Source organism: Pecten maximus, chromosome 4 (assembly GCF_902652985.1).
Source record: "Pecten maximus chromosome 4, xPecMax1.1, whole genome shotgun sequence".
In the NCBI taxonomy this organism is placed as follows: domain Eukaryota; kingdom Metazoa; phylum Mollusca; class Bivalvia; order Pectinida; family Pectinidae; genus Pecten; species Pecten maximus.
Window position 1 is genome coordinate 52,461,371 of NC_047018.1, and position 22,444 is coordinate 52,483,814.

Below are 22,444 nucleotides of genomic sequence, written 5' to 3' on the forward strand. Positions count from 1 at the left end.
CTTGCAATTGTATTTTGTGTTATCCATCAGAAGCGATTAAATGAGGGAGATAATCAGGATACAATCATTGAACTTTTACAGCAAGCAACTATACAGTAATTATTTTACATCCCGCAAGAAGTCGTACAGTCCAAGAGCAAGCAACCGTACAATGGACTGAAAAACGTCAACGCTTACAAGTCGATTTTAAGAAAATTTTAATTAAATTGTTTCGAATATATTGTCATAAGTGATTCAGAACATATTTAACTTTTACATGATGTCAGTATGGTGGAAAAATACGGACAATGAAAATACTTATTATTGTTCATAAATTCAGGCTGACATCTTTTTTCGATTGTTTACTGACGAGTAAATGTTTCCTAAAATGTAATACGACATTGAGATAAAGTTAAATAGACATTTCCTATAATGTTTACTTAGTATACATGACTTTAACATCATCTGATGCATAATTATCACAAAATTGTAGAAAAAAACCAACCTATATCTCTGAATCTCGCAAGAAGCTATACAGCTCGCAATCCTGTACAGTTCCGTTTTACGTGTATCTACGAAGTAATCAAATTGTCAATGTCGTCACCAAAACGGGGTTGTTCCCGAATTTTCAGAAATGTTAGACACGACAACATTAAAGTCCAGCATTTATAAAAAAAAAAAAAAAAAAAAACTTGTGAAAATTCGGCAGTATCGACATGGTTGTCGGTTGTGTAAGCATAGGGGCCTGCTATTATAGTTTTGTGGTTAATTACCGATGCCAAAGGCCTCCAAAATCGAGCCCCTGTGAAGTTGAACATCGTTATATGTTGGCAACACTGATGTGACGGGTAAGACTAGAATCGGTTTCGAAAGAAATAGCCGTGGAAGCCTTTTCACCAACTGTCAAGACGACTTTCATTTATAATTTAAGAGCTGATGTTCTTCTAAATATAACGTAAATCCAGTCGATAGAAACATTAAATGTTTCCGAGGAATCGAGTCTGTCCTGTGTGATACCCGTTCAACGCCGCATCACTTATAAATGTTAACCGTATATCATTCCGCCGAAAAAAGGCTCTGATTTTAAACAAATTGTGTAATTGTGAACAATTTGACAATATCTACAAACGTATATGAAATATAATATAAAGCCAAATTTGTGCAAAAAAAACAACATTTTTATGTGATTGCTATTTATAACGACGTGAGGGACTTTATCATTCCTTCTGGATTATTTATCCAAAATTTAGATGTGATTTGATAGGTAATTGAATTTTCCTTTTCAAATTTTTTTTATTTTAGTTAAGGAGGTGTGTGTTATATACACTAATAACCTAAGGGAGACAACTCTTACAGAAATGTATTATCTATGTAGCTGGTCCTACATGTATGTAGAACTTTCAGGAAATGTCATGTTTTGTTGACAGCGTTTATTGGATGTTTACAAATATCGTGTTAGAGATTTACAGAAAAGAGATGGTTGGAGAATGTACTTAAAAAGATTTGGCAACATAGCATAAATACTACGAGAGACACATTATTATTCAGAACTGGTTTACAACTGTCAAGGAGAGCTATATGAGTTCTGTTGGATTATTAATTGCTTGATACTGTGAACATTCTTTATTCCGGAGAAACAGATAGGGAAGGATTCCTTAAGGACACATGTTATAAGATTTAGTATTTAGTACAATTTTAATTGTGAATTATCTCTGGAACTAGCTTAGTTTTGTCATATATCATAAAATTGTGTTTATTAGAACCAGAGACATATATAGATCTATATATGTCTCTGATAGAACTGAGCTGCTGGCGTAAACTTTCTGTCATTATCACGAAACCATTCGAAAATTGATTTTAGTTAAAACAAAATAGCTCAATATCTCTCTATGATCGAATTGATAAAATTCATACTCCCATCTTCCACCTTATTCACAGTCCACGCTCCCTCTGAATTCAGTACCATGCCACGAAATACAAGGCCACGCAAGTCCTGTACCATAACCATTAAACCATTCGCCATTTTGTTAAACTTCTTCACGGTGAATGTGTATCGGGTTAAATATATTTCACATTCACTCATTTAACAAGGTATCAAATGCAAATTAAAGAAGAAAAGACAATTTTGTTTATTGTACTCAATTCATTTTAATATCAAACAAATCAACAAATAATAAAAGATTTGCAAAATATAACAGACAAGTATAGAAGAAATCAAACATATCAATCTATTTATAGCTTTGTCAGATGTAGACCTGTTTTAGTTAAAATATATATCCACAAACCCTGTGTCTGTGTGAGGCACAGGAGAAATAAATCTTGGCACAATTCACTCTTCATGAATAGTGATACGGTTACAGTGTTTGTGTCCTCACTAAATAGGGGAGATAATTAATAAGGGGAGACAATTAAACAGGGGAGATAATTAAACAGTGGAGACAATCAAACAGTGGAGATAATTAAACAGTGGAGACAATTAAACAGTGGAGATAATTAAACAGGGGAGATAATTAAACAGGGGAGATAATCAGAATTACATACTACACGAGAGTGAACTCCTGTATTGTGATGTTGCCCGAACAAATGAGTGATACACACAACTACCTTGAAACCTGTAACTTGGTTGATGTCGAAATATATAGATTAAATGTTAAAATATATCCACATCTTTATTCTAGAGCCAATCATTGTTTCCTTATGACAAAAATTGTGTATCAGCAGGTGGGGGTTTAGCCCGAGTTTCCTCTGGCCGACACCATCTCTGGTATCATAGGAAACTCGGGCTTCACCAGAGGTGGTGTCAGGGCCAGAGGAAACTCGGGCTAGTGGGGGATAGGGTTGTATAGAGAGAATATGCCTGAGTAAACTAGAAGAATTACTAAACTAAACAAGACATCATAAGAAAGTATATTTTTTCTCAGACCATGTATTATGGTGGGAAAACTATAGGTCTATCACACAAAACTGAATCTCATTGTGTACAATATCCATGTTCATCCCACAGTTCCATTGATATATATTGTAGATTTATAAGGACCTTTTTATAGACATGAAGGCCATTTAGTTTCACTTTTGATAATCAGCTTTTTGGTTCATCTGAAATATTATAGAGTGTAGACAACAAATAAAGTATGTAATTAAGAAACCTATAGCAGATGTCCATTTTAGACCATACAAGCTTAGTCAATTATTTTAATTTGTTCTGGCAATTAACCAGTGTATACGGCTTATTATAACTCGCCATGCATGCGTCAATGTAGATTCATCAGACAATTATACCAAATGTAACATTTAATCTTTCCAGATTTTAGATTATAATGATTCCAAAGTATAACCAATTTCAAACAGAAATACTTAGTTTACAACATTTGAAATTTAATATTCAAGTTTGAAATTGCTTCAAATTCCAACCTTTAGACAACATCTAATTTTTATAGCATGTCTCTATGACAACATCTAATTTTTATAGCATGTCTCCATGACAACATCTAATTTTTATAGCATGTCCTCAGTGTCTCTATAACAACATCTAATTTGTATAGAATGTCCTCAGTGTCTCTATAACAACATCTAATTTGTATAGAATGTCCTCAGTGTCTCTATAACAACATCTAATTTTATAGCATGTCCTCAGCGTCTCTATAACAACATCTAATTTTATAGCATGTCTCTATAACAACATCTAATTTTTATAGCATATGTCTCCATGACAACATCTAAGATGTTGTCATGGAGACATATGATCTTCTAAAAGAAATCGCATCAATAGTTTCCTAATGTATTGAAAACAGGGTTGAAAATATCTTATCAAGTCAACTGTTTCAATTTCGAAATTATTAAGTTATAATACTATAATCTATTTGGATAAAATTCTTCTCAGGAAGTTTTGGCTTATTCACAGATGCATGAAATAGTTGAGACTGTCAGTGGAAGTTTTGGCTTATTCACAGATGCATGAAATAGTTGAGTCTGTCGGTCATCTTGGGATCTGTACATTAAATGTCAACAAATATTTGGTCAATCCAATGCCATATTCATTGTTCACAATGACGATGAAGGTGGTTCAAAATCAGTGTATCTCACTAAACTTAGAAAGTGATATTGCCAGTCAATTGTACCAACACAGTTTAACACTGTGGCAGAATCAGACAGTGATTTGCTAGTGGCGGTCGCCACTTGGCATCCTTGTAGTCCAGAAGAAATTTGTTAAATGTCAAACTGTCTATGTTCTTTCCAGTTCCACTTTTCATCTCGATGTACATACCTGTAATTACAATATTATTATGTACATACCTGTAATTACAATATCATTATGTACATACCTGTCATTACAATATTATTAATTATGTACATACCTGTAATTACAATGTCATACACTATGTACATACCTGTAATTACAATATCATACACTATGTACATACCTGTAATTACAATGTCATACACTATGTACATACCTGTAATTACAATATTATTGATTATGTACATACCTGTAATTACAATATCATACACTATGTACATACCTGTAATTAAAATATCATACACTATGTACATACCTGTAATTACAATATTATTGATTATGTACATACCTGTAATTAAAATATCATACACTATGTACATACCTGTAATTACAATGTCATACACTATGTACATACCTGTAATTACAATATTATTGATTATGTGCATACCTGTAATTAAAATATCATACACTATGTAAGCAAAATATATGCTATATACAAGTATAAAGATGTCATTTTAACCAAACAATTTGAAACGTGAGAAGAAAATACATCTGTCAAAGGAATTAAGAACCGAGTCCAGTATTTGTGCACCTCCAGTCACTTAATATGAGTGAAGAACTAAATGAAGATCTCTTGTTTAGATCACCGATAATCGGGAAGATAACATTGATAACAACATGTGAAGAACAGATCTTCTACAGATAGGGTTAACCTCCTGAACTCCCCAAAGATTGTGGAGGTACCCGGGCCAGTCTTCCAACACTATCAGCGATTAATCTAGAATTAAGGGGAAACTACCCTTTTTGGACCATAGGGGAAAATCAGTTCTGAAAAGGGGAAATTTAAACATCACAAAATTTCAGTTTTTTGCTTTAAAAACACATTTTCCAAGTAAAAACAGCAAATGGTTAATTTGGAAAGCAAAACTTTAGTATTTGGGGATATTATTGCCATAAAAAGTAAATTTAACAGAAGCCTGAGGGGAAAATGGAGCAAATCCTGAGGGGAAACTACCCATACACGATAGTAAAAAATCCCTAGATTGATCCCGGACTATATCAGACTTTATTTTGTTGTGAAGGCAATAGACAAGGCCAAGTACTGCATGACCTTGCTGTTACCATTTTTTCAAAGTGTTCCAAAGACAAAGAATCATATTAACTCAACATTACTTAGAAGCACATCAACAAGGTTATAATCATCCCATAGGAAATGTAATATAACAAGGATTATGTCTGAACCATGTTCATGGATTATCTCCCCTCACACCAGGTTTTAACTTTTTATATTGGTTACAATCACTAAAACCAGAATCAAGGAAGAACCTAAAAAGAAATTGGTTTGTTTTTGTTTAAAGTCCTATTAACAGCCAGGGTCATTTAAGGAAGTGCCAGATTTGGAGGTGGAGGAAAGCCGGAGTACCCGGAGAAAAACCTCCGGCCTACGGTCAGTACCTGGCAACTGCCCCACGTAGGTTTCGAACTCGCAACCCAGAGGTGGAGGGCTAGTGATAAAGTGTTGGGACACCTTAACCACTCGGCCACCGCGGCACCCCAGCTGTAGGGTAACAAATTATAAACGATAATAATAATATAAGTAATTTACCATCATGTTATATAGAGGATATCTAACAGTGCTGTGCGCACTTGTGAAAAATATCAAAATATTAGCCCCACTCGTGAAACATATTTGGTATTACTGAAGACACTGTTAGATATTCTGTTTATTACATTTTTTATCAACGAAAAACCTACCCGTATGCTAACTAGGCCTAATGTAAACAAAAAAAGTAGTTCCCCCTGTCCAGGTGCTGACATATATGTCAGGCTTTCTGATTGGTCAATTATTTTGGTATTTTCTAATCATTAATTTGATTGGTCAAATCAGCAAAAGTGATATTTTTCACTAGTGAAAAATATCAGTTTTATAGAATGAATAATTTTTGATATTTCACTGGTAAAAATGTAATAAATAACAATTTTAGAAAAATGAAATCAAGTATGATCAGGATGTATTAATATATCATGTTCATTTTTTTGTTGTTGTTACAACTTGTATATGTATGTAGCTTTATTATTTTTTTTTTTTTGTGTATACATGTTTGTCTTGTAATTAAATTAAAATGAATGAAAAAATAAATAAAAACAAAAACAAAAAACAAAATGGCAGGGGGCCATCAGGAGATTCACAACAGGCTGTACTAGGAGAGGACAATTCCTTCATCTACACCTTTGACTACTTAAACTAAACAATATACATAGGACAAAGGATATATATTTTACTAAACTTTATGACCTATAATTTACTTCTTTCCAAAACTCTGAACCAATAGTACCTTTAATCATACAAAGTAGTTAAAATATAATCCTATCATTTCTCTTTGTATTGACATCTCTGTCCTAGCTCTTTAAAGAATTATATTTATGGCATCATAATGTACATCATTATTGATGATGCAGGGGTTTATTAACACTACAACTTAATCGCCCTGACAGACCGCTGGGCTGCCAGGTTCTGAAATGATTGAGGCAGCCCAGGCTGCCAATGGTGAAGCCCCTCCTGGGGATTATGGGGCGTGTCTTTACTGCCCCTAACCCCAATTAAACTCTGTAGACAAAATTGAATTCTAGATGCATTTTCCTATTTAGTTCATTCTGAGCATAAAAATATTAGATCTTACACCAAAGGGTTTTATGGGGAAAACAGTTTTGAAAACAGAATTATTGAAGTAAATTAAGAAAACTTTAGTTGGACATTATACATTTGACTGAAAATGTTGCATGGCAGCCCACAGACCTTTCTGGTCTGGACATTCGAACAGTCGACCAGACTCCAAGCAGCCCTGGGCTGCTGGGCTGCTGGGCTACTGATGTTGATGACGTCACAAATTATGTCTAACATTATTGCTGATGTCTCAGTTAACAATGTTTAACATTTTCAGGTCACCTTAGACGAAGTCTCGGATAAAAATTTTTGACATTTTTGTGTCGTAAACAATTTACATTTTTGACTTCTCAAAAACCACTCAACCAAATTCATGGAATTTGGCAGAAAGCTTCCATGGCCAAATGTCAACCAAAATTGTGAATGATATGGTCCCCACCCCCAGGGGCCTGAGCCATGGGGCCAAAAAGGGTCATATTGACTAAAATTTCAAAGATCTTCTTTTCAAGTGGTGGAATCAAATACTCTTCAAAGATGGAAGAGTCTTAAGGTGCTTTACCAAAATTGTGAATTTCATGTCCCTGGGGTCTCATGTTTGCCCCTGGGGAGAGGGTAAAATTTACTATAGTTTATAACGGAAAATCATATTTTTGACTATAATTTGTTCTATTGGAATTCATTATAACTTGGTTAACATTATCAGCATGGGATGACAGTTTGATGGTATGCACATGTTGGCCCTGACAGACCGCCAGGGGGTGACGGGTGGGGCCAAAAACAGTCAAAATTAAACTATAGTTATATATAGCAGGACCTAGTGTTTATGATAAATTTTAGGATTCATTCCAACTTCACTATAAACTTATTTGTATATCAATAGCAATAAAGACTTTACTTTACTGCTATCAATTTCTCAAAGTTTTAAGGATTATAACCCAAAAATACAGCAAACAAACATACTGGGTATTACTAAAGTAATACATGTCCTCTCTTGCTAAAAATAGTAACAGTGACCCAGATTATGGTCCTTTATGGTCATTTATCATTGTGTGAAGTTAAAACAAAATTTCTCAAGGAATGAATTCATTGGAGCGTAAACTAACTTTGGTGTTACCAGAGACCTATATACTAGGTCTCTGGTGTTACGTAGATATGTACAACTACAAAATGGACCGAGATGAAACCTTATAGTCCCCCCAGTTTCACTGGTAGGGGACTATGAATTAAAATTCTCTAGTCTATGTTCATTGAGAAGGCCATACAATGATGACAGATAGAAATAGTCTTAATTATGTTATGTAAATAGATATAATATGTATATATAGATAACAGGATAAGGCTGTCCACTGTATAGGTAAAGGTGCCATGCTGGGCCCATAACCCCTGACTGAAGGGAAGGGTCTGTCCCCCATGGTGACCATATGGTACAGGAGACTTTCTAAGCTAAAGATAGTTTAAGAGGTTGTGTCTCCTGTACCATATGGTCACCATGGGGGACAGACCCTTCCCTTCAGTCAGGGGTTTATGGGCCCAGCATGGCACCTTTACCTACATGTATACCTCGACCAGTTGAGTGTAAGACTAGTAAGCCAGAGGTCCCGGGTTCGATACCTAAGGGAGGCAGTGATTTAAATTGAATTAATCATGCACTCTGTAACATTGGCGCCCATGTAGGGACTCGGGGAAAATACTCAGCCTTGCTCCACAAGCATCGCTGTTACTCCTGGAAAATCGAGGACAAGAATATTCTTGGAGGGGGAGTATGTAACCCTGGAAAATACTAACTGCAATATACCGCTTGGCTAGAGAGATCTTCTCTTTAGCTCGATCAGTTGAGTGTAAGACTAGTAAGCCAGAGGTCCCGGGTTTGATCCCTAGCGGAGGCAGTGATTTAAATTTAATTAATCATGCGCTCTGTAATAAAACTGTACTACAAGCATGTACTATAGAACTGGACAGCATCCTCCCATATGTATGTACACCTGCCACATAACTACATACCAAGTTCGTTTCAAACTTACACTTTTTTGAGCAGAGATCTTAATGCAAAACATTGACGACACTCGATCAATGCCACTGGAAAAATAACACCATATTCTTATAATTAATGCCTCGTAACTTTGTCACAAGCAACAGACAATTATATTTACATTTGCTCCGCATTTCCCCATTGACACATTGCTAAGAGGCAGTTGCCACCATACGCCTATAACACCCAATGCCTCAGGCTATAACACCCAGTGGGTCATGTGACATTAAAAAAGGCGGGATTTTTTTGTGTTGGTTTAGGTTTTTTCAAAGTTGACGAAAATGGTAAGACAATGTAAATATAAATATTGAACAGTAGTTTTAATGTTGTTATAGTCGATATGGCAGCAAGACGTATGGTGGGCAAATGTAGCATGGAAACCCTAAAGGGTTCCATTGTCATTTTCCCATCATACATCTTGCTGCCATATCGACTATATATAACAACATTAAAACCACTGTTCATTGCTTAAATAGTTCTTACTTACACAAGATCATGAAGTATTGTTTAATTGATAGGGAAAGTTTTCAGGATCTAACATTACACCAATGTTTTTTAAATTAGCAGTATTGATACCCAAACAGATTCAAAGGCACACATTTACAGTTGTGGGGTTGTACAATGTTACACAATGTTCAAATCAAACACTATGTAAATTAATGTTTTGAGCCCCTATTACTTTCGAAGAGTTATTAAATTCTTATCCTCATTAGCTAAGGATAATCGTTTTACATTAACTTTAATACCAACTCTGGAAATGCAATAGATATTATAAAGTGAAAATCATTAAATTAACACAGTTACTGGTTTTATACCTAGTTCATTGCGGGGAGGTAGAGAAATGCTCCTCGTCCAATCAGGCTCCTCAAGGTTCAGCATTTCACGAACACTTTTTGTAATTACCTGTCAAAAAAAAAAAAATCAGGGGAAATTCAAAATGGGAGTTGGTCTATCAAATAATTCTACAATTTTCAACTGAAGATTCAATCCTAACTCTCTTTGTTGCAGGAATACAGTAATTTATTCCCATTCTGTAAATGTAAAGATGCATGTTTGATGATTCATACAGGTATTGCAATCCTATGTTTATCAAATATCTCATTAAATCTAAAGTTCTGAATTAAGGATGAAAGCTAAGCAGAAATTTGTAGTATTGCATGCTGCATGGTGCAGCATGAAATTAATTATACAACCTGAAAAATTGCTGAAGAGTAGAAATATTACAGTGATAAATCTACATGCGAGTCCCACATCATGGACACACAACATTTTGTTGGGACCCATAGAAATTCTAAAAAAAAATTAACATTTACAAAACGGTACCCATAGATTTAACAAAACTCTAATGGGAAGACTAGAACTGTCGTCCAGAGGGCCAAGTCATACCCCCGCCCCTCCACTACCCCTCTGCAAAGATTTTCTAACAAAAACCTGTTTTTAGTGAACAGGTTACCATGGCAACCTAAATTTGTGGGGAAAAAACCTGCATGCTTATGACTCCCTAACATTCCTGTGTATTTCATATGAAATCGGTTGATAGCTATATATATAGGAGTTGTCGAGTTGTCTTGACAAAGTTTTCCACAGGAATATGGGTATTGAAACCTGGTAACCATGGAAACCAAAAATTCTGAAGAGAAATATCATTCATGCATATTTACACATGGTCCCTATCACTGCTGTTTAGTTTGACTTAAAGCAGTTCACAGGTTTATGAGGAGTTGACTGGACAAAATTCCCCCTCACCCAAAAAACAAAGTATAGTGACCTGGTTACCATGGTAACAACAAAATTACAACATGATATAGATTACGCACATCTGCAATGTATAAGGGTTATTGCCATGAAGTTTCGTTGAAATTCCCTAAGCAGTTTAGGAGGAGTAGCCGGTACATTGTTGTGTCTACAGACGGTCATACAGACAAGATCGACTTGTGGGGTGTAGTCTTTTAGTCTGGGAATTTGTGGGGTGCAACGCACAAGATTTTAATTAGATATGGACATCACGTTCAATTTCCGTTCATTCAGTCGCTACGCACATGGGCGATGAGGTTTAATGATGAATTATGGGGAAACACACAAAATTACATTTAAATTTCATCGCCTACAGGCGACGAAAAATTTTGCACGGAATGAATCGTTAATGCACCCACAAGTATATCTGAGTGAGTGCGGACGGACGGACAACCTGATTTCAGTATACCCCCCCCCCCCCCTTAACTTCATTGCGGGGGACCCATACAAATATAAATGTAGCTTTATCACTGAAAAGTATACTGTACAATTTTACTACAATAGTAATCTGAGTGTCCCTAATTTACACTTTCAAAAGCATTTAAATATCTCAAAAAATTTGATTTAAAGATTACTTGAATCTCTGCTAGAAAGGTTGCCTCATCATGATTGCCTTACCTTTATATGTTCAAAATCTGTGATGCCAATACTAGGTAGAGCTTTAGCCTCAATATCGACAAGTTTCCGTCCATTAATTAAGTTTGTTGCAAAACAAGCCTGAAATAAATATCAGAAGTATCAAAGAAAATGTATTCTCGAACAACATCGAGCATCCAGCAAGAAATTCCTGAGCAGAAATAAAAACACAATACAAAGTGTGTCATATAAAACATCTGTATTATAAAAACATGTCACAAAAGCAAAGCGTTTTTTTTTAAAATGAATTTTTCACTAGTCACTGAACCATTATCAAATGGGATGTATCAAGTAAATTCCAATTGTCTTCAGAAGACAAATGGAAAATTCATTAAGGATTCAGAAGAACAATGTTCTATGATATTTGATAATCTAATAAAAGATACATGCTCAACAGAAATTGAAATTTTTCTCCCAGAAGACTTGGAATACAGGTCCAATATCACGGTTTTGTTGTGTAGGTCACGTACCTTACTAGCTCAGACTAGCAATAATTTCCCTTTAGCTCTAATGGTACACAGACATCCACTCTGAGACAGCAAGAAGTTGCTATAGTTTGAGGCCCAACATGGACAGCGCATGTATTGTTCATTTCTCATTCCTATCATATTACACCTGGCAAATGAACCACGACATGGAAATTTGTGCCAAGTCCCTGGAATTTGCCATTTCCAGGAAAACTACTTTTTTGTTGTCTGGGGCTATTTATAGCCCCTAGAACTAAAGCCAGTGGACGAAAAAATTTGCTACTTTACACCTTGTAAACAGATTTTTAGCCTAACTGTGCATTCATGCCTGTATGTTGTGATGCCAGATAATAGGTATTGTGTAGTTGTTGAGTTGATAACAATAAGAATATATTCGATCTCAACTGAAACTCTTTTAATTTAAGAAAATTTAATTTTTAATGTCTATTTTTTAGTAACAACGATGAAGCACATGTATACCAGTGTATGTACATAAACCACGGCCAACACCCTCCTACAAGGCACCGCTGGGTTAAAAGTTGTACACATGTATACATGGCCTTACTATTTCTCCCTTATCAACCACAGTTAGGAGCTGCACACCAGCTCAAATAGGGGGTCAATTTGACTGTTGTTCCTTGCTATCTGATAAGGTCTCTGAGTAAAATGTCTTTTTCTATTTCTAAGAAATAATCATAAATGGTACGAGGTTATAGCCTATAGGACTCTTGTTTGTCATCGGAAAGTTCAACGAAAGGATATATAGCGTGCACATAATTCATAAGATAATACTATGATACATCATAATAACATTTTTAGCAATTGCTCAAAACAGATCATTCATTGGTGATCAATTATTTTGATTTCCTAAGTTATCGATTTTTGATTTATGATAACATTTAATAGGTTATTTGGTAACAGATTGATTGGTGGTCAGTTGCTTGTTGATTTATGGTTGCTAACTGAGCGGAAAGTTTGAAATTTTTGCTGAGAAAATAGTAAGAGGTACTGCACTCTAAAAGATCGTTTACAGTTGAGATGTTGGTTCTGACAGACAAATTATAATTACCAAATGCAAGAAAATTGACAACAATAAATAGAATAATAATACCATGCACAGAGATAGAGAATACATGGTCAGTGTCTTAAAATATAAGCTGTATTTTGGCGAGGGTAAAGAAAGACAAACGTGGCGAGCCACATTTGTCTTTCTGTCCCGAGCCAAAAATACAGCTTATATTTTAAGACACTGACAATGTATTCTATTTATCCTGCAACAGACATAAAAATAATCATCAGAAATAATCATTTTGAAGTGAAACGGTGTCAAAAATGACAGAAATATGTTCGCCTTTTAACGTAGTTTCACTTTGAAGTATGTCAGTCGAACCGACGCACGTGCTATGATTCCAAAATACAGCTGTTTTCCGTCACTGCCGTATACAGCAAAAATATATACGGTGGGTGTATTCCGACAATGCAGTGGCAGTTGCAGGATATAACTATGTATGTGGCCCTTGGCCTCTTGTTATATTAGACATGTCAATTTTTAATTGTAGTAGATAGTACTGCAAATATTTTTAGCTACTTTATACATCCATGTCCTTTATTTTGGACATGCTGTATTACAGGAAAAAAATCTGATTTAAATTGAAAAAATCTACGCTTAAATGTAAGCCCATGATTTACATATGTCTGCAGTTGTTTTATGTTTTGCACTTTTCTGGCTTGCCTTTTCATATAACATTCAGATGTAAAAATACAATGTACGTGTATGGTCAGATATAAATACACATGTACAAAGTTCTTATTGTCCCATTCAGTGATACAAAATGTAACGTAAAAAACTCATCTGTAATCAGGTTTTCGGAAAACCTTGTATATCTAGTTCTATATGAAAAAATAGCCAGAAATACCGATGTACAAATGTATACTGAAAATGTATATAGGTATTTCTGGCTATTTTTTAATATAAAACTAGACATGCCCCTGTGGTTCGAGTACGAATGTGTTACTTAAAATTGTCAAAAACCGATTAAACAGTAAATCTAGAAATATTTTTCTTGGTGGCGATTTAATTTGAACTTAAAATTTAATCAAACAAGTCATGTCGACTACTAGATACACGTGATGTCAATTGTCTGCCCCAGACCACTAGGCCTACAGTCGGTGCCTATCAGTATGGCAGTAGGCTGTAATTGTAAACATGATATTGTAGACAAACATGCTATAATTTTAGTTTGATCAATTCAAACAGCTTTAAACCTTGTAATATGGGAATCCTAAGTTATCAATCCAGTCTACAACTTGATCCACAGTCCAGTAAAGGCATTGTGGTACTTGTTCATTCTTCAAATCCTCAACGGTGCTAGTCATGGCGGCCATGTTGTTTACGTCTCTATGGATCGGTCACGTGACGAAGTTTACGAGAGTTTATAGTTATTTTTAGCGTTAAAACCATAGGATTTAGCAGCTATTGTCACCGCTTTTGAGAGATGAGCACGTAACGCGTTTTGTAAAATTACTTGACTACTGTGATATCCTATGGTGGCAAATTTGCACAAATAAGCAACACTGTAAGGTTTGTCATCATTAGAGCAAGGGTACGTAATTTCGCACAGTACGTAAATTCGCACACCTGACATTTTTTTGCGTTTTTCCTCCAAGTGGTCGAGGACTGTGTTTTTTTGTTTACATGTTGACTAATGCCAACCTTTAGTGGAACATTTGCCGTTTTAAGTATATATTTTCAGATTTAGTTCGTTTTGAAAACAAATTTTAACTGATACGACTCTCGTCCGATAAAATGGATACCGGATGATTAAATATTTTATTTAAAATAATCCCAATTGTTGATTGGCATGTGAATTTGCAAATATTTAAGGAAAATATCATTTGATCAGATTATAAACAAAACTTATTACAAATCCACCAAGTATAACTAATAACAGCGCTGACCTGCAGACACCCCGTCATTTTCACCGCCTTGTTTACATTACCTCCGTAGGGAGCGGTCATTATTTAAAGCAAAAATGGCGGTAAATTGACACCTGTATGATTTACCTGTGCTAGTTAAAGAAAAATGAAATGTACATGCTTGAAAAAGCACAGAACTTCATTGTAAAATCAATTCAGGGTTTTAATGTAAGAACAAGAACAGGCATGTGTACGTCATTGATCGGTTGGTTTTCAATAGAAGTATATATCAGTGTGAAAAAATTACTATTCCTGGGTAGAATATGTTCCATGGATGTTGGAGTTTTGACGCGCGAAATTTTTATAAAGCGCATATTTGATTACAAACTGTGTACTTTCTCCAGAGGTTTTATTCCCGACATTGTCAATATTTTGACAAAATATTATTTGAATTATGTTCTTGGTGAATTCTTGAAGAGTGGCTTGTTCCCAAACAGATGCCAATGGAAACGATTAGTGAATGACCATGTAAGAAATTGTGAGGAGTTTAATCTATGTGAAATAATGAAAACTGATAAAGAATTTTCTCGTTTCGGTCTCTTGCATAATAAAATACAACCATATTCAATATGGAAATTAGCTCTACATTTCCCCCAATACAGTTCATGTTTTAAACAAATTGTTAAACTTTGTGTTGAAATGCGAGATGACGAAAATGTATTTTTGTGTCAATATTGTGGTTTAATTTACAATGATGTAATCTTACATAGCGTGCTTGAATGCTCTCATACAGAGTCTTTGCGTGACCAACTGTGGTGTGTTCTCTGTACTATAAAAGATGTCGATTTTGTATGTTACCTTAACACGTTGTCAAATTACCATCTTCTCCATGTTCTTCTTGGGGGTATCGTCAATTATGACTTATCCTCATACGAACTCGAGGACTTCAGAGTTAATTCAATCGTTATTGTATTCAAGATTCTTCAATGCAGTGGTATTTTGTAATTATTTCATATGAAAAAGAGAACTTGTAATTATTATTAATGTTGTTTTATAGATATTCATACATGTATATATAATGCATTTGCAAGCCTACATAACACATGTAGGCACTTAAATTATATTATCTCACGTTAGACCACAGAATGAAATGACTGCTATTCATTTTAAAAATGAAGTACGTATATATGTGCTAATTAAGAATCTAATGTGTCTTAACTTAAGAAACATGCGAAGAAATTTCCTTTACTAACATCATGTAATCATTATTATATCTGTAGTTTATTGTGTAACGCGTGAATCCTTATGCGAGAGGTGATAATGAGCGTGAATGAATTTTGTTCTAATTTGTAAATCATTTCTGTACACTCTTCAAATCTTGGAGGAAATAAAGAAATAATAATAGTTCCTTATAGGTATGAGCCATGTAGCACAGGTAACACAGGTGAAAATCACAGGTAAATCACAGGTAAAAACAAGGTGAACTACTCTGAAATAGACTATAATCCATATCACAACATTTCCCCCATATTGTGATTTTAAAAAGTGGGCAAATGGAGATACCGCCGTTGAAGCAAAGTGTACCAACGTGGAGCCCGGGGTTCAATTCCCGCACCGTGTTTTTTTTTTATATATATATATATATATATAAATAGAGTCTATTTTCTTATTAATTATATCTATCTATATATTTGCATGTGTGTTAATAGTTGTTTCAGAGACATATATATCTGTATATATGTCTCTGGTTGTTTTAATTCATATTTGCAAGGAATGTAAATGGTCTTTTAACACAAACAACAGTATATGGGGCGCCGTTTTACTATTTATTCCAATTTGGTGATATCACCTATTCGAATAAGTGATATCACCTATTCAATCAGTGATATCACCAATTCATTTTTCAAATAAGTGATATCACCTATTCGAATAGGTGATATCACTTAATGAAACGAATAGGTGATATCACTTATTCGAATAGGTGATATCACTCATTCGAATAGGTGATATCACCTATACGAATAGGTGATATCACTTATGAAATTTTATAAGTGATATCACCTATTCCAATTGGTGATATCACCTATTCAAATGAGAGATATCACTATGGGGCGCCGTTTTACTATTTATTCCCATTTGGTGATATCACCTATTCAATCAGTGATATCACCTATTCTAATAGGTGATATTAACAATTCATTTTTCAAATAAGTGATATCACCTATTCGAATTGGTGATATCACCTATTCGTTTCAATAAGTGATATCACCTATTCGAATGAGTGATATCACTTAATGAAACGAATAGGTGATATCACTTATTCGAATAGGTGATATCACTCATTCGAATAGGTGATATCACTTAAAAAAGTTCTTAAGTGATATCACCTATTCGAATAGGTGATATCACTCATTTGAATAGGTGATATCACCAAATGGGAATAAATAGTAAAACGGCGCCCCATAACAGTAAGGCTAATTATCTGTAATACAGTATTTAGTGCTATCTTTTCGTGGCTCATTTGCAAATAGGCCTATGATTTTATAATAATTTCAATATCTCAAATCAGTGCATTGACGCAGAAAATAATTCTAATAGGTGATATCAACAATTCATTTTTCAAATAAGTGATATCACCTATTCGAATTGGTGATATCACCTATTCGTTTCAATAAGTGATATCACCTATTCGAATGAGTGATATCACCTATTCGAATAGGTGATATCACTTAATGAAACGAATAGATGATATCACTTATTCGAATAGGTGATATCACTCATTCGAATAGGTGATATCACCTATTCGAATAGGTGATATCACTTAAAAAAGTTCTTAAGTGATATCACCTATTCGAATAGGTGATATCACTCATTTGAATAGGTGATATCACCAAATGGGAATAAATAGTAAAACGGCGCCCCATAACAGTAAGGCTAATTATCTGTAATACAGTATTTAGTGCTATCTTTTCGTGGCTCATTTGCAAATAGGCCTATGATTTTATAATAATTTCAATATCTCAAATCAGTGCATTGACGCAGAAAATAATTTGAGCCGTTCGTCAATTTGACGTTTCAAATTTTGACTAACACTAGTGCTGCATGCAAGTTCTTTTGTTTTGTCCTAAATCAAAGTGTAGGTTAGCTATGGTCAGTGACTGACACCAGAGACATATATATACAGATCTGTATATATGTCTCTGGTGACACTAATTGACACAAAGGGGTTAATTACAAGAGTCAGCCAACCGTGAAACACTCCGACTGTCGCCAAATTTGGTCACAGGTGAGTTCTGCAATGAACAACTTTACCTGAAGTGAAATTATGTTATTTACAACCTAGATATTGCTAAGAAAAATTATACATGTGTATTTCAATTGATTTAAGAATATTAATTGGGACTGAACTGCAGCCATTCTCTCACAAAAATCGGCAAAATCTCTCCCTTTTTTTTCTTTTTTTTTTCAAACGAAACTTATAAACATGAATTTTTATAAAAAAAAAAAAAAAAAAAAAAAAAAGACAGAGACGTATATATACTTATAACTTATATACATATTGTGACTGTAATAACTGTATGTTTAAAATTTTCTGAGTATAAAAGAAACACAGATATATTAAATAAATTCTTGTAAAATCTCTGTCGTCCATCTTCACTGGAAATCGTTTTAATATTGATCCGAAATTGACTTTATATATTTAGATTGAAATGTAACAACTTTTTAATCATATCTGCACCGTGTAAATTTTGAATTTTCATAGCCATCTAACATTTGATGGTCTTATTCTAATTATTATGTTAATTGCACAAATACATATGTTTTAATGCAAAAGAAGTGTAACTAGATCTAGCTCAGTAGAGTTTTCTAATCCGATACAAAACGATAAATTATACTGTATCTTTAAACCTACAGTCAAAGATGATTTACATCTAGTTAAAGTTATTATAAAGATAGTCTTAGGAAGTTCTGGGTATATCTCGCAGGTGAAAAATGGTGATTGGAGGTCTATAGGTTAACAACCCCCACCACCACCACCTCCCCCTCCCCTCCTCTCCTCACCCCTGCTGATACAGGTGCGACACCCTTTGATTAACTGGACAGTTCAGGCATAGCCTCAGGAAATCTTTCAATACACTGGCCGGTTAGAGATACACAGATATGTCAACATCTAAATCGTCCCAGGTGTGAGAAATTAATCTTCATATACATGTATGATAGAAATTACTCCATAACTGTGAATGTATTAGGTGACTTAAAGAGTAGGATGGAGTAATTTGTATAGTTGAAATATGTTGAAAGTCGTATTGCCCAGTAAATCTATATAACACACGCTATAATTGCAACAAAAATTAGATAAATATTTCATACAGAAATTAAATCTAAGTAGTCAATCATATATAGTTCATAATCTTACTTATCAAGGTAAAGTAATTATACAAACTGGTAGTTCCGTTGCCTTTGTGTAATTAATATAAAATACCACATAAAACTGCATATCACTATTCTACTGTGCCATGCACTCACTATTTCTTGCATATTATGTAATATGTATAACCATGGGTAATATATTAAATCATTATTATTTTTTTCTTATTTTGTATTATACAAGTTCATGTGGAATTTGCATAATGAGGATGTTGGAATTATAAAACGTGTAAAAAAGTTATGGTGTAACCAGAGACATATGTATATATGTCTCTGGTGTAACATATGTATATCAAAATAAGATATTTTTAAAATTTAAATGATTTCAATACAGCAACCTTTGTGTTGATTATTGAATAATATACAGTTTATTCAAGTGTCTTTAATATTTCAATTTATGTCTTAATAATTATGCTATTTGAACAACATATAGAACTATTGAATTGATATTCATCTCAGACGGAAATCGGGCTGTGAATCACGAATGATTAAAAAATAAACCCCTAGAAATTTACATAAGATACAGTTGTGCAATGAAGAACATATATTTGAGTCCATTCTCTGAAATTAATACCAATTAAGACCCCATTTTTAGCCCACTATCTGATTTTTAGCCCACCATCTCATATGTAGGTTGCCCTTGGTCCCTAGTTACAATGTATGCATATTTCATTTTGGGACCAGTCAGAAAACAACATGGCCGACAGGCAGCCATCTTGGATTTTGACAATTGAAGTTTGTTATCGCTATTTCTCAGAAAGTACTTGTAGGTTGTCCTTGGTGCCTAGTTACAATGTATGTATATTTCATGTTGGGGCCAATCGGAAAACAACATAACCGACAAGCAGCCATCTTAGATTTTGACAATTGAAGTTTGTTATCGCTAGGATACGATTACAATGTAGCTTCTTAAAATCTCATCTTTTCAAGAAAAACATTATTGATGACCCGTTCTGTAGCTGTGGATATATTGAAGACAGTTTTCACTATTTATTACAATGCGAGAAATTCTCAGAAATAAGAACTACAGTACAGCTCGAGTGGCCATTGCTAAATCCACGCTATATCACGGACAAAATGAGGCTGTCCACTCAAATGTCCACAAGTGGACAAGAAGCCCACGCAATACCGCGAGCCGCTATAGGGACCACGGAACCAAATGATTTCCCATAGACGGTAATGTTAACGTTTATCACTGTACTGCTTAAATGGAGTTTTCAACACTGGTACAGTAGCAATAATTTTGAAGTATGTCATCTCGGAAACCTCTAAATGGAATTATAAAAAATTCTACCAATTTGAACTTTTTTTATATGGGGGCCGCCATCTTGTATTGAAATCAGCACCAAAAATCCATCTAAATTAACAACAAAATACACACTTACTTACCTCCCCCTGACAAAAACAGGCTAGCAAAAAAATCACTGTTTTTCTATATATTTTACATCTATATGTATTGCCCGACCCACATATTAAAACTTTGGAAACTTCTCTCACCTTAATATCCAATCAGTAGGCCCCGATGTATTCACCTTCCTATTAAATTTTCTGCCCAAACGGGGAAAACCCACATTCTATTTTTGATTTGGTTCTGTGGTCCCTATACGACGATATGTCGCGGACCACCAGATACCGCGGTCCACTAGATATCACGAGACACAGTGGTCCACTAAATACTGTGGATCAGTATCTAGCGTTGGCCCCTAAATCCATGGGAAGAACCACTAAAAAACATGAAAATCTTAGCCGTGAAAATCCATTGATTAATCGGATATCAAATTAGTCTGCATTCAAACAATTGTCTTTTCCCGAGCGTAAGTTATTATTGTGCACAGTAGCGATCCTCTACGTATTGCCGTATTCCAGAAACACGTGTAAAGGTAGTTTGCAAGACAAGCAATACACTAAAGATGAAATAAAAGTATAAATTGTTTTAGAAGAACATTTTATCATACATGGTTCATAAGTGTTTTGCTTCTAAAGTATTTCATCTCGGGTTGTGACGATGCATAGTTCAGGACGGCGGACGAACCAGTTCTTACAGATGGTTTTGAATATTACTAACATTATATTATTAACAGAACCATTACCTTTTATTGGACATATAAAATACAGTTTGATCGACCTACTTACTTTTTATTGATAACCACGCAATTTCGTTGTGTATTAGCACCAGAAGTTGGGAAGAACATGTGCGTATAAAATGTTACTGTAACTGAGTTGGCGTTTTATCCGATTTAATAGACAGCGCTGACCGTTACAGTTGTACTCTGAACACCTCGGCAGTAATCACGCTATTGTTTCAGCAGTTTAAAGATTTAATAGGCGCTGTAAAACATCATCCGGGTAGATCTACCGGTGTGTCAGAGATTAGTTCCGCTTGAGCGAGCGGGTAGATGAGTTGTTGACTATCATGTGTACTAATATCGGCGACCGCCTTAGGAAATTACCTGATGTAAGTAAAGCAATTCTTTTTATCACCAAGACTTGTTGTTATAAGATTCAATCGACAATTTCTTTTATGAATTTATGGAACACTTATAATAGCATGTAGGTTAGTAGTGCCGATATGTTCAGTATTACAAACGGAATTTAGCTCTTAAAAAATGGCGGCGTTTACCACCGATCGACGAAAATTATACTTCGAGTTATTCGATCATTTCAAATAGGATTTTTATTGTTGTGACTATGTTTAACTTTTGTGCCACAAATGAAACAAGTACTGTACTGTTTTGGGGCCTACTGTAGCTACGCATTAACCGAGCGGCTTCGCGCAATAACCATCATAATTATCGCGAAATGAAGAACGTTTAACGATAAATTAACATTGAATTAAATAAAATTCTATTATTTTACTTACTTATAAATGTGCCATTGTTCAGGCCGCCGTTGTTACGTATCAGATTTAAGATGGATGTGTTTGTGTCTAATGATTTCACACTGCCGAGATTTTCGCCGATATTGACTCGAATAGTTCGAACTCACGCTTATTTTCTGAAGCATAATTTCGAATAATTCGAACCGGTTCGTCAATATTTATTTAATTTTGTTCGAACTAACCGGAGGTTTACCGTACATCGTAGTAAGTAAACTACTATTTGTAACTAGGAAATGGCAGTCGCCGTCGCTAGACATTTTCTATGAAACATACATGTACATTTACTAGCACCGTGCCAGAAGTTTATTTTTTTTTCATGCATTTTCCACCTTTTATTTAGTGTTAACTTTTATTGTTTCATACAGACAAAATACAACAAATATCGCTTCAGGACTGAACAGGATATGGACTGTAC

General features: G+C 34.6%; 1 protein-coding gene across 1 annotated transcript; it reads right to left on the reverse strand.

The window, feature by feature from the left end:
* Positions 1 to 2,629: 2,629 nt before the first annotated feature.
* Positions 2,630 to 14,226, reverse strand: LOC117326389 (sterile alpha motif domain-containing protein 15-like). The gene is made up of 4 exons (XM_033883136.1): positions 14,073 to 14,226; positions 11,323 to 11,421; positions 9,726 to 9,813; positions 2,630 to 4,243 (listed from the first exon to the last, which is right to left on the reverse strand). Exons 1-4 carry the CDS (start codon positions 14,190 to 14,192, stop codon positions 4,107 to 4,109), a joined length of 444 nt encoding a protein of 147 aa, XP_033739027.1. The 5' UTR covers positions 14,193 to 14,226; the 3' UTR covers positions 2,630 to 4,106.
* Between the last annotated feature and the right edge of the window lie 8,218 nt (positions 14,227 to 22,444).

What these genes read in the sequence shown, in the direction of transcription:
- LOC117326389 (XM_033883136.1), bottom strand. Translation starts at nt 14,192, where the DNA reads ATGGCCGCCATGACTAGCACCGTTGAGGATTTGAAGAATGAACAAGTA. An exon ending in CAGATTTTGAACATATAAAG is followed by an intron (nt 9,814 to 11,322) that starts GTAAGGCAATCA and finishes TTTTTTTGACAG; the next exon opens with GTAATTACAAAAAGTGTTCG. An exon ending in ACCTCCCCGCAATGAACTAG is followed by an intron (nt 4,244 to 9,725) that starts GTATAAAACCAG and finishes TTGTAATTACAG; the next exon opens with GTATGTACATCGAGATGAAA.